Source organism: Neospora caninum, chromosome VIIa (assembly GCF_000208865.1).
Source record: "Neospora caninum Liverpool complete genome, chromosome VIIa".
NCBI lineage: Eukaryota > Apicomplexa > Conoidasida > Eucoccidiorida > Sarcocystidae > Neospora > Neospora caninum.
In genome coordinates, this window is record NC_018393.1 from 1,610,572 (window position 1) to 1,624,089 (window position 13,518).

At 55.0% G+C, this 13,518-nt stretch overlaps 2 protein-coding genes across 2 annotated transcripts in view; one reads left to right on the forward strand and one right to left on the reverse strand.

Annotated features, from left to right (window-relative positions):
- Positions 1–406, forward strand: part of NCLIV_0211b (myb-like DNA-binding / high mobility group box domain-containing protein) — a gene marked incomplete at both ends in the record, with an annotated part of 11,585 nt that extends 11,179 nt beyond the window's left edge. The window contains one exon of the mRNA XM_003882309.1: positions 255–406. Coding sequence (XP_003882358.1) covers positions 255–406 — 152 coding nt within the window. The remainder of the gene's footprint in view (positions 1–254) is intronic.
- A 1,704-nt stretch (positions 407–2,110) lies between these two features.
- Positions 2,111–11,592, reverse strand: NCLIV_021150 (putative ABC1 domain-containing protein; the record flags this gene model as incomplete). Its single annotated transcript, XM_003882310.1, has 13 exons — positions 2,111–2,197; positions 4,244–4,369; positions 4,892–4,956; positions 5,460–5,529; positions 5,974–6,051; positions 6,247–6,282; positions 6,852–6,951; positions 7,222–7,390; positions 7,790–7,847; positions 8,426–8,512; positions 8,848–8,887; positions 9,411–9,464; positions 10,187–11,592. 13 exons carry the CDS (start codon positions 11,590–11,592, stop codon positions 2,111–2,113), a joined length of 2,376 nt encoding a protein of 791 aa, XP_003882359.1.
- Between the last annotated feature and the right edge of the window lie 1,926 nt (positions 11,593–13,518).

Sequence of the window (13,518 nt, forward strand, 5' to 3'; positions counted from 1 at the left end):
CCTCTCCTCTCTTTTCTCTTCTCTCTCTTCTCTTCTCTCTTCTCTCTTTTCTCTTCTCTCTTTTCTCTTCTCTCTCTTCTCTTTTCTCTTCTCTCTTTTCTCTTGTCTCTTTTCTCTTTCTCCCCTCCTCACTCTTGTGCCCCGTCGCGCTCACTGGGAAGCGTGTCTCTTTTGCGTGGCCGCTATGGCGTCCATCGCTTCTCGCGGCTTCCTGGCACGAGTCGCTTCTCTTTCATGCGTTTCCTGCGCCTCAGGCTCATCCTTCCCTGCCCTCTTGTCGATTTTGGCGGGCGCGTCGGTAGACGCACCCGCACCCGCCGAAAACGCCGACGTCGATCCTTCTCTCTTTGCGCTTCCTCTCGATGGAGGAACGACAGGAGACGATCTCCTCGCTCTCTTTGGGTGATTCGGAGAAAGGTTTCTCTCCGCGGCTCTTCCGCTTTTCTTGTGCTTCTCTCTGCTCCGTCTGTGCTGCCCTCCGTCTCTAAACTCTTCCCTCTGTTGTTAGTCCTGGTGACGCATTCGCGACAAACACCGCTGCTCTGGGGAGCGAAAATGGTTCTTTTGCTTTTGTGCGCCTCAAATAGCGACGGGCAAAGTGTTAGACACGAAGGTTCGTGGAAGAGAGGAGACGCGAAAGAGACTAAAAGAAACAGAGCAGGGAGATGACCTTCCGCTATACCGCAAGTAACTCGCGTTTGATCTATGCCTTTCGCGCTGTCGCGGTCTTGCGCGAACCGTTTCCTTCTTCTTCCGCCTTTTCGTGAGCCTCTGTAGTTCTCGACGTGTGGAGAGGGACAGTCCAAACTCTCGAATTTCCGTCGTTCCGCGACATGTTTCGCGATTCTCCTTTGGTTCCCGTGTTTAGACAGCGTGAATGGCTGTACGCGTCGTTTTCGACGAAGGCGCGATTCAGAAGTCTTCGTGCTTCGTCTAACGCACACGCAACAATAAAGCCGATTCGCTTCTGCTAAAGGTACTCGACCGCTTCTTTGTTCGCGTTCGTTTCTGCATGCGTCCAACAATCACACACAGCTACCCCATTTATACACACATCTATACATGGTAAATAAAAATGTATCTATGAATATATATGTATATATATGTCGATGTGAACAAACAGCTCAGCGAGTAGTGTATTTTCTCCAGAAAAGAACAGAAGTTGTTGAACCTTTTACAATAAATTTTAACACAGGTATATAAATCTGTACACAGGTACCCATACATCTGCACACGAATATCGCCTTAGCAAACAAATAGACATTTATATGAATAGGTATGTCCGTTGCGAGCGCGTTCATTTACACCTAAGCTTCTGTTTTCCGAGAAGACATGGATTCTGAGTATCGGAGTTTTGGGCGACGCAGCGGTCGAAGGTGCGACAGGTTATGCTGTGAGGGTGGAGGGTGTTCGTCAACGTGGATGCTCCACAGACAGCGTAGCGGCATCCGGCTCTCTTTCTTGGTGAGGCTGAGGGTTCTAAACGGCTGCCTGCGTCGCTACCTCGAAAACGTGGAAAACGCGCTCCCTGTCCACGCCCATCACGAAACACCCGCTGCCCGGACGCTCCCTTCGACACACACACACACATCCTTCATCGCTGCGGCAAACGTGGTGAAGGAGCGGTGGTATGTGCTCCGGTAAGGGGTGCCCAGACGCAGGTGCGACGCCATTTGGTGTGCAGCAGAGAGGGACGTGTGACGCGAACGGCGGGGGGGGGGGGGTGTGGTCCCGCGGGCACGAGCTTTGTCGGTAAAACAAGGTTTAAAACTTCGTGACGCGACTGTGCATAGAGGGAGGAAGTGCGAGAGAGTGCAGAGAAGCGAAAGGAACAGATCGAAGGGAAGCGAAAAGCAGAAGAAAGACGGAAAGAGACGCAGGGAAGGAGAGAAGGCCAGAACGGAGCAGCCGGTCCCTGCGCGGCAGAGGCAGCTCGAGGCGACGACTGACCACACGCGCGGGAAACAGCAAGGGCGGGCTCGAGGACAGATGCAGAGACAGGGAGATCGTGGTGCCACGGGGAGACAGAGAGACGCGAAGGGAATCGGCACGGGCGAGCAGGACGAGAACCTGAGGAGGCATGGAACGGCGAAGGGAAGCCGGAGACAAATCAGGCCTTCTCGGTGTCGAGAGACGCGGCGGGGCGGAACGGGCCTCCGTCAGGGGCTCTGTAAGCCGTGACCGTCTCCGCGAAAACCTAAGAAAAGTGGAAAATAGAACAGAGGGACATCTGGGATAGGGAAATCAAAGAAGAGGCGGAACCATACCAGAAAGATCGAGACAGCAAAACCAGATCACCTACAAGCCCGATGACACACACGCCACTCCTACAAGCATGAAGGCGTCTAACCTCGGATTCACAGCCGACATGTATATATATATATATATATATATACATATATATGTATATGCCTGTGTATGGAAAGACGTAGCACGACTTTTTCTAAATGAAAATGCATGTGTACGCGGTTACTGCTCCTTTGCGTGGTGGCGTTCGCGAGAGAAGCAGAGCGACAGGGAAGAGCACAAGACACACTTCCACAAAACAAACGGCGCTGGCTGCACGCCAGAGAAAAGTGAATGCGAACAATGCGGCGGAGCGACGCGGCAAAGGAAATCTAAGCGCATGCAGTGTTTACCCTCGAAGTATCGACGCGGCCTCGCAGCTTGGCGCAGAGCAGAAAGCAGCCTGCGGAGATTGCCAAGCCACACAGCAGACAGAAGAGACAGGTTCAAAGGGAGGCGCACGTAGTGAACCTGATTTCGTTCTCTTCTTCCCGCAAAGCGTTTACAAGGACTTGGGAGCGCGCACAGCGCGGGCACAGGCCTTCGCAGCGGGACCACTCGAAGCCCGTGTCTTGAGTGCCTGGGAAAACGTCGCTCTCTCTGGGTGCCAAAAGCTCCCATGGATCCCAGACCATTATGGCTAATGTGTGAGCGGATTGCCTCTGATGCGCACGCTCCCCACAGGTCAGTAGTGCGGGATTCCCTTTCCCGTCTCTCTCTCGCGAATGTTGCGGGTCACTTCGGCCTCGCCTGTTTCTTGGTCCTCTCCCTATAGCGACGCCCGGTAGAGAACGGTCACACGTGGAGCTGCCTTCGCTGCGTTTTCTCTCCTTTTCAAATGGCGTCTCGTTCGCTGCCTCGCCTGCGCGCTGCCCCCGCATGTTTACCTCTCCGTGCAGACGCCATCGGTTGCCCAGCCCCTCTATCCGTGGTCAGAACCAAGTACATACGCAAGACAACCCATGCGCATACAAACATCAAGTCGCGCATACATAAAATATATATATACATATATAGGTCTTTGAAACAGTCACGTGCATGTGTAGAGGGCAGTTGGCGCCTTTTGGCCTTGCCTGCTATCTTGCGGTGAAGAGAGTAGATTTCTGGGGGAGGCGGCCGTTCTCGGTTCTTCATGACCTTTTGCATTTCCTTGTGAAGAAGGGAAAAGACCTCGGAGTCTTCGAAAGAATACATGGCACTTTCACCTGCCTAAAGGGACAGCAGCGGAGCGCACGGCGGCTTGCAGCGCCTTTTTTGAAACCGCAGGAAATCGAGGCCAGGCAGACGCAGCTTCCGCACAAGTGTCAGCCGTTTTCCGCAGACTCAGAAATAGCGGGAAACTCCACCATTAAAAGAGCCAGAAACCACGCACAACGCCTGCGTCTCCGATCTGGGGAACCAGCTGCATCGCGAACAGATCAGATCCTCTGCGACAGGGTATACAGATGTGTACGTCTACATGGATATATACACACATAGCCAAAGATGTATATACATATATGTGTGCAGATACAGGTGGTGGTATAGGCCGTATGAACGTGTGAGGGTTGTGTATTTGCAGTACAGACGTGGAGATATCAGTTTCGGATTCGTTGTTTCGCGTTCTTTCTTATCGACCTGGAGGGAAAGGCTTCGCGGAAAAGTACATTCGCCCAACACATCATGCACCGGCACGCGGAAAACCGACAGGCAGCCAGAGACGCGAAGCGAGACACAGCGAGGAGACAGAGAAACCAGGAGCGATGAAGCAGGCAGGCCAGGGCTCTCAGATTGAAAACACCTCGCGCATCCTTGTCCTCACGGAACTCATGCCTCCCTTTCTCGCGGTTGACTCTAGCCTCACCCGTCCCTCCGTGTCCCGTCGGCATTCAAATCCCCACCGTGCTTGGCTCTGATTCTGCCTGGCCTTCGCATCTGTCCTCTCTTCTCCCCTCCCCTTTCTCGCCTCTGTCCTCACCTTTGGGGGCCGGAAACAGAGTGCAAAGGCGAGAAACACGTTGCCTTGCGCATGCAGGAATTCCGCGGTCGAGCTGCGGCCGAAGAAGCCGAGCTCCCCAGCCAGGCGCCTCACGACTTCTGCTCTCTGAACGAGGCCACGCGGCAAGCACTCTACTTACGAAATGGAAGGCAGTATCGAAATCGAAGCAACAGAATCACCGTTGACTGCTTATCGCCGTCAATGTACATAGCATTACATCCACAGACACGAAAGTGGTGATGTGTCCTCTCTCCGTTTTCCGCCACGCAAGCGTACAACGCGCGTGTCCACAGCAGAGCATGTGCAATGTATCTATCCACAAATATATATATATATATATATGAATACATCCGAATATATATATATATATATACCTATGCATGCATACTTAGATCTACGTATCTACGTCTAGATGTGTACGGATTTGTGCACATAGGTATACGCGTCCAGAGTCTCTTTCTGCAGCGCGAGGACCTATGTTGGTAGCAGTTGATGAAGCTTGAGTCTTTCCAACATGATACGAAATTCACCAGTCCTGCGAAGCGGCACCCCTTCGCGTGTTTAGGCCCTCCAGCTTGGAGTCTGAGGTGGTCAGATATTCTTTCGCTTCCCGCTTCCTCGGCTTACCTCCTCAACCGCCGCATGCAGGAGTTGCAGGTATTTGTCGATAAACTGAGGGTCGTACGTGCGTCCTGAAGGCGAAAACGGTGCGGAACACAGGGTTTTTCTCGAGTTTTCAGCTGCGATGAGGCAGGGCGCTCGACACACCAACGTTCCCTGGCACTATCCTCCCCATGCGACCCACCTACCGATCCGTCCCTCGCTAACGATATTCTTATTGATCTATACATGTATCCGCTACACAGAGCGCTACATCTACATATGTATATGTATATCTACCTATATACCTCTTTATGTAGATCTGTATCTATCTGTCTATGCATCCACCTATACATCGATTCACGGGTTGCTGCATGCCTCTCCACTTCAAGATTCGATGGACGATATGCACAATCCGGACCACGGAGGGGGGGGGGGGGGCGAAAGAGATTTGCGACAGGCACTAGACGCACGAGAGCGGCAAACGTATATGTGTCCACAGGGTGTGACACGGCAGGGCCGAGCAGGTAGGGAGAGGCGCGAAGGCTGAGGGATGACGGGAGCACAAACCGCGCAAGAAGGAGAATTCACGCACCGGCGCCAAAGTCGATGAGCGCGACAGAGTCGGAGTCCGGGAGGTAGAAGAAGTTCGACGGATTCGGGTCCTGAAAATTGCAGAAACAAAAGCGGTTGAGGAACCCTCAGTCGGTCAGGCACGCCCGCGCCGTTGATCGAAGCGCCGCAGTTTTCCAGGTGCGCCCGAGGGGTCGGCCTCCAGAGAACGCGGACCAAAAAGTCGGGAAGAGCCCACCAAGTGCACGTGGTAGACTTCTCAGTGGACATCTGGTCCTTCGCTCAGATGTTTACGTGCTTGGTGCTGTGTTGAACAAAAAGATGCATCCTCAACAAAGGCTTTGAAGATCCCGAAAGCAGTAGTCCATCTCGTAGATACTCCCCAGAGAACGCGTAGAAGGAATCCTGTCTCCGAGATTACCACTCCCAGGGCGATGGTACTTTGCTGGGTTTCGAACGGGTCGCCTACTTGCGTGCGCCGCGTCTCGTAAAGTTTTCTCCGTCTTCTCTGGTGATCGCTGCAGATGTAGACTTACGGTGTTCATGAGGCGGTAGAGGAAGATCTCTGCGAGAACCAGGCGAACAAGCCTCTCGGAAATGCTGTCTCGCACGTGCTGCGGAAAGAACACGGCAACACACGACGCAGAGGCAGAGGCACTGAACGCTCGCGAGGGACAGCAGCTGAGAGGAGACAGGTCTTCGAAGCGATGTGGGTGGAGCGGTGTCCGTAGCCAAGATTGACAGGGCAGATCGGCTTGTATTCGGGCCCACCCGAACGGGAGAAACGCCGCCCGAGATCCGCCGCTCACCTGGGGCATTTGCTGGCCAACTTGCTCCAGAGAAAGCTGCGCAGAAGCACGAAACACACACAAAGCCTCGTCGCTGCCAGTGCAGGCCAGGGGAATGGACATGTTTCTCTCGACCAGCGAAAAACGTATCACCAGCACTTCACCTGCCGAGTTGGGACATCCCAAACCATGCTTGCATGCATGAGTGCGTATCTCCGTGTGACGGAGGAGTCACGCTCACATACAGCCATATATATATATATATATATATATACATACATACATACGCATACGCAAGTAGATTGAAAAGTATACGTTCCTCTGCTTATCCTTCTGCCTACACTGCATTCATGGATCCTGCGTGGCCACGCGTATAGAGATGCAGAATAATATCTATGTGAACAGAGAGGCTCCAGTTTATTTGTAGGGCCATAGGTGTCAACAGATCGAGGGAGAGACGGATTCATCTGTATGAGACGCCTGAGCATCTATACAAATCTGCTGGCCCCTGTGGCCATACACACACATACATTTATGTGTTACGCACACAACTATCTGTCTGTGTTCCCACGTGGGTACGAAAAAAAAATTGACATTTAGTCAACCAGCCGTCTTCTTCGTCGTACCCCCCGGATGAACTCTGTCACGAGGATCCTCTTGGTGGAGCAGTCAGGAAAGACCCGAGGGACGTAGAACGCATGCGCAAAGTCGCGGTGAAGGAGCTCTCTGAGCGCACCAGCAGAACAGCGGCAAAACCGGAAGTCCTGGTTTTTCCTTTTCTGATGTCTCGCAGCACCTCTGCCTCACTTCGTCTCTCTCACTCTGGTCTTCTGCTCTCACGCGTGCCCTCCCAGGAAATGGCTACATCTCCGGTGCGGCAGCCTCGACCCCTGGAGCCTTCGTTTCCCAACTCGGCGACGCCCTCCCCCGTGCGCCACTCGCTTTCGCATTTGGCAACTCCCTCGCGTGTCTCTTGTCTCTCGTTTTGCGGGGTACCGGAAGTGTCTGTAGAAGGCCAACTCGTTGCCGTAGTCGCACTCCGCAAGCAGCTCCGCTCTCATCTCGTCGCAGAGAACGTCGAGGAAGAGCGAGCGAGGAAGCAAACGCGTCCACTGCACCAAAGCTTTCAGGTTCCTCAAGTCCGACGCGATTGACGAGGCGACACCTGAGAAAAACCTCCGATGCCGCTATACGCCATTCACCGAGGCATCTCTCATCCACAACGCTGTGGAGACACAACGAGCTCTCGAGACCTCTGTCCTCCGGGCGTTTTTAGGCTGGCAGCGGCGCACAGTGAATGCCTGCCTCTGAACACTCCTACCAAGTTGTGAGTAGCAGGCAGATGTGTAAACATTCAAACATAGACATACACATACACAGAAAACCTACACACATCTAATCTATATATATATATATATATATAAATCAATGGATATATAGAGAACGTTGAGTTGGATAGGTGTGTGTTGCTGTTCAGTCATTTGGGTAGCCTTGAATTGGAAACTGCGCGTGACGAGGCTGAAGCGAGGCATGGAAACTGCGGGGCCTGAGAGGCGTGTCTTACCTGGAAACTGAACTTTGACAGCCACTTCTTGGCCGTCACGGAGTGTGGCGCGGTGGACCTAGCGGGAAGACAGACAGGAGAGTCAGTGAACGAACAGCCCTGCAAGCAACCTATTCTCTTCGCAACACAGATGCATGCAATTTCCGTTTCAGTAACCCAGATGCCTTCCAGAGCTTGACGCGGCTAACGCGTGGCATGCGACCAGGCGTTTTGAGCACGTTGAAGCAGCAGGTTGACTACTCGCATGCATCCTTCGCAAATCCCCCGTTGGCGCGCCGCTGCATACGGGCGAGCACCTTTTTAGTTCGCTACACGCCCGCTTCCATTCGTGAAACCATCCACGCGGCCACCACGCTTGCGTCGCCTAGGATCGAATGCATCGAAGGCGAAGCCACAAAACGACAGAAGCAGTGCACAAATGCACTAGGGAAAGGATCCAGCTGTGTATGTCCTGACACATATACAGATATACATATACATTTCAAGTAGACAAACGGAGAAGCGAGAGACAGACGATGCAGATCAGGCCATCAACGGCGGATGCGAACGGAAGACGCCCCTTGGCGCCGGTTCAAACCTGGCATTTGGCGTTCTCCACTGTCTCGAAAAGAAATCATTATTTGCCTTTCTCCTCACCTGTCCGATAGACGCCGCAGCGAAGGGACGGAGCGAAAAGGCAGCAAAATGATCTTGCCAATTGGCGCCTAGCTCTTCCCGGAGCGTCTGCGTGAGCGCATGCAAACGAAAACGTTCTGCGGAGTGCTCGGACCGAAACAGACCGGCGAGACGACCTCGCTGGAAGCGGGGAGCGAGAGCGTTATGAGACGTCGGTGAGACGCACAGAGAACAGATCGAGTCCTTCCATCAAAACAAAGACATACTGGGACACATAACGGGAAAGGAGCGACAAGCATCTGCGACAAGGAAGCGAGGGGACACGAGACAGGAGTGCACTGGAGAGACGCCGTGGAATCCGTTCCCAGCCGCGGAAAGGCCACAAAAGAGGGACACGACCCCCTGCTGGGGGCTCGACGACATGCGGAAATGCAACAGCTCACCTGGAGCAGTTGTTTCTCAGGCATAATATCTGCGCTGTCCCTGTAGGCGGCATGGACAGGGACAACAGAGACAGATGAAGACTGCAGACCCCACATGCACATGCGGCGTGAGCATGCCACTGCATCGCTTGTCGCTCGCCTTCGTCCTCTTGCCTGCCTGCTCTCCCTCGTTTCCGTTTTGAGCCGAGACCGCACAAGGCGTGGACAAGCATTTGACGCGGGCATACCGAGAAACAAAAAGCGAAACGAGGTTGCCACAAGACCACAAGCAATCCCACACACGTGGGCGCTCGAGAGCTGTACACCTCAAATCGGACAGAGAGATTATAGCGGCGAGGATACTGCATGCGACTCCAGCTTTGAGATACAGACTGAGAGGACCTGGGAGGCAAGGAAGGCCAAGAGGCGCGAACAGGCACCGGCACACGCGACGGCGAGTGCCTCCACAGAACGCGACGGAAACGGAGCGGCTGCTCGACTGCAAGTGGGTGCATGCGCTGACGGCGAACACAAAAGTGAGACAGAAGCCAGAGGCGGAAACGAATCCTAGCACTGTTTCCTACCTCGTTTTCTTCAGCGCTTCCGTCAGAACGGGAGGCAGGGAACCCTCAATCATGCTGCGAGCACGCATGCACTGACCGGCAGGAAGGATATCGATTTTCCCGCTTTGTCCCCGCGCTCGACAACGACATATGTAGATACTCGCACAGATGTACACAGGTGGTTTTGGCGCAGAGACGTATCTCTACGCATTAATGAAGAAATAAATGTCATAATCTGCTCCTCGTTGTTCGGGTAAGGGGCCGTAGGTAGCGGCCTCTGGTGCGAAAGTTGAATCGCGTGAGACGTTCGATGAAAAACGCGGTTTCTGGTTATGCCGGATCAGATCACGCGACGGCAGATTCGGCAGCTTATCCTGCGACACGTTTCCGGTCCAACGGCATGAGTCGCCGACAAGTCCCTCACCGCGAAGACAAGACGCTCAAGCAAAAGGTTCAAACGTGCAGCCACACTGGGCACCACGTGGCCAAGAGAGTCACAGAGAACAAACCATAGCCCTTAGCCAGCACTCCGGTTCGCAGCAAAAGGATGATCGACACCAGCTTCACAATGTAGAACCTGGACAGGTTTCCTTCATCTGGTCAGTCTAGAATGTACATGTTTCAATCGGAAACGTGCAGCCTAGATACGCAGACTCGGCCACCTGTTTCGCTCCACTGCAAAACAAATCGGTCCCTCCGCCCGTCCCTTCCGCCGACAGGCCGAGTCTCCCCAGACGGCCTGGCTCCTCCGCTTTTGGCAACTGGGTGTCGAAAGAAAGCCTCCCGGATTACCTTACCTGACCATCTGCATGAGTTTCAGAGCCGCACCTCGCATGCGGCACATTCGGTCTGAGAGAAGCGTCGCCACCCGCTCATCGTTCAGAATCTGGTCAATGACGCCGACTCCACTGACGCTCACGGGGAGTTGCTCTTGGCTTCCGTGTCTCGCTGTTTGAGAGGCGGAAGAGGGTCCGCGGCCACGCGTGGTTCCTACCGGGGCTTGGCTCGTCTCCTGGTCAAGACGTGACCGGCCTCGTTGCCCCGAGCCCCATCTTCCGTCCGGTCTCGCTCCCTGTCCTCCGGAAGAGAAAGGCGCGTGTTGGGGCGACCTACGGACCGCTGCGTCGTGTTCGATTGTCCGGCACTCGCTGTCTCTGGGGCTGTCTCCCCCCAAGTGTCTTTCGCAGCATCTCTTTTGTTGACCTTCGCTTGCCACCGCCACGGCGACATTTGCGTCGCCGCAGTCTCCAGCAGAGGTGATAGGCGTCGCCTGTGTAGGGCTCACAGTCTGTGAGGCGTCGCCGGCCGCTCGCCCTTCGCTCGCTTTTCGAGAAAACCAAAGCCGAAGCCGCTGGAAAAAGGTCCGCACCGCCGGAACAGAGGCGACAGACACCAGTTGAAGAAGGACAGAGGAAAAAGCTAAAAACCGCCACACGGGAGTCGAGGGGAGCGAGCGCTCGCGGAGGACAGTCTCCCTTTTCTCTTGCGCCTGAGCAGTTGTGGGCCGCCCGAGTGAAGACGAAGCACCTGGCGCACGAGAATCAGGCCTCGCAGAAGCAAGAGCAGAAACGGAGGAGAGCGAAGGCGACGGAGAAGGCGCCGACAGTGGAGAGTGGCAGGGAGGACAGCCAGGGGACGAGCGAGACGAAGACGATTCCAGACAGGTCACAGCCGACGCACCAGGGGAAGACGGAGACATGAGGTCCGACTCCTCACATGTATCCAAACGTGCTTGCTTCCAAGAAAGGAGCTGTCCCTCGAGCTCCTGAATGCGGCGCATTTGCGTGTTTATCAAGCGCTCGTGCTGTTCGAGCCGCTTGGATAGAACCTCCAGAATGCGATCGTGTCCTTCGAATGCTGGCGATTGGCCTTCGCCGAAAAGGAGTGACGCCTGTTGCTTTGTTTCTCTATACGCCGGGGCCTCTCCTGAAGAGATCAAAGGCCTCGGCGGATCCACGCCGCCTGCTGGTTTGTTGCCTCCCACATCTTCGGCCGATGCCTCGCCGCCACGAACAGCGGCGGTGAGGGGCCTCGCCTTGGGCGCCACGGGCGCGATTGGTCCGGAGCCGGCCGCGCGCGGGCTCGGGAACGGGGACGCAGGCAGAGACGGCGGAACGTACAGGGACGCCTGGAAGGCGGAGGAGCTACTCGTCGCTGGCCGATACGCGTTCTGGGCAGATAATGCATTACGTAAGCTTTCCATTACGTATGTGCTGGCGCCACCAAACGACCGGACCACGCCTCCGGTCGCGTTCCACACTTCAAGACGCCTTCAGAGAAACATTCGATGTGAGGGTAGTGTGAAAAGGGTCTGTGGAAACACGCGTGCGCACTAAGAATGACCTGGAACACATAGATGCACGCACACTGACCCTCACACACCAACTCCGCACACAAGCTCGTCGCCACTTGAGATGAAACGGCATACAAATATGGGCATATACAAATCGACCGGGACACAGATGCGACAGCTAGGGGCATCCAGACCATGTGTACACCCGATTGCAGTCCTAAGCACGTTCTGTTGACTGCTGGTAAGACGCGCCAGCAGATGCCTATGCCAGTGTGTCTAGGCGCTAATACGGTCGTTGTCGCTTCTTGTCTAACCTCTTCCTGTTCTTGTCGTTTTCGCCGGGCTTTGTACAGCTCAGGGTGGAACGCGTGCCACTCTAGGGGTTTCAGCACCAGCGCCGTGACAGTGTCTTGTAACGCGCGCCTCAGAGGTTCGCTCTCCGACTCGAGCGCACTCCACAGGCGGCCAGCCACCAGCTCGAGGAGTGCGAGACGAAAATCTTTTTCGCCCCGTTTTCTGTAACTTCTTTGGCCCCGCGCGAAAGCGCCTCTCCTCTCTCCTTCCTCTCGTTCCTTTTTCCGCTTCGTTTCCTCCTTCGTGTCTTGTGCTGGAGAGAATGAGGAAGGAAGATGCATTTTCCCTGCTTCCGCACTAAGACGTAGAAGAGAGGCAACGACGCTCCCTGGAACCGCGTCTGGCAACGACATACACAGGTGCATTGCTTTTTGTGGCAGTTCGTTAGTTGCTGCTAAAGAAAAGAGAATGCCGGCAGCGTGGGAAGCTGCAGCCAACGGTTGACGCAAACTTTCAGGCGTCACACTGGACAGCAAGGGAAGGCTGGCAGAGGGGCCAAGGGCAGGAGACAAAAAGGAGAGAGAAGGAAGAGAGAGGGGGCGAGAGGCCGCTAAAGGAAAGTGCGACGAGGGAGATGCGCCTGGACGGGGAGTGGGAGAAGCCGAAGGCGAGGGAGGTGGAGGGAAACTGTCGTTAGAAGCACTCGACGAGGCAGAAGGCGAAGCCGGCGAAAAGGGAACCCGAGAAGAGGAGCGAAGTGGCGGGGAAAACGCCACCGCATAATCACCCAAACTGGTGTCTCGGTTTGTTTGTCCAGCAGATGTTGACGACGCAGTCCAGCGTATGCGTGCGTCCAGTAAGTCTGCTTTTGCCGGCCGCCCGAACGTGTGCGCCGTGGCTGGGATCTCACGAGAACCTTCTTTCACAGCCTCAGCCTCTTTGCTTCGCTGTGCAGCCTCGAAGTCAGCGCCGCCCAGCGTACCTGCCCGAGCGGATGCCTGTGACTCTGTGCCTGAGGTAGCAGAGTGAGAGGACGCATCGGACGAAAGTGTCGAGGCGACAGCACTCGAGCCGACAAGGCCATCAGCCGGTTGGGAGGAAACTGCACGGACTGTTCCACCCCTTTTAGGCGAAAGACATTTTGCGGTGCTCCTGGCGTGGCTGATCCCGTCCATCAAGGAGGCGGGCGACAGATGTCCGCAGGTGCTTGAAGAGCTAGCGTCGAGGTGAAGGTCACCGGCGTGCCTTTTGTCTGCCGCTCTTGTAAGATCCTTTCTGGCAAGCCTTGCCGTATGTTTACTCCTTGCCACAGACTTGCCGATGAGTTCTGCTGGCATGTGTCGCATGACACAGAAAGGCGCTTCATGGCCAAACACGCGAGGCCTCCTTAGCTGGGGCTGCGTACGGGGTGCGGCGTGACTGCGTCGAGCAAGCGCCCGCCGTAGTGCAGTATATTCGCATTCTCGGCTTCGGATGGATGCTTCTGAAGGTGTGCATGAAGGAGGCGAGCTCGACTGGCGAACAGCACACCGACGCCCCTCG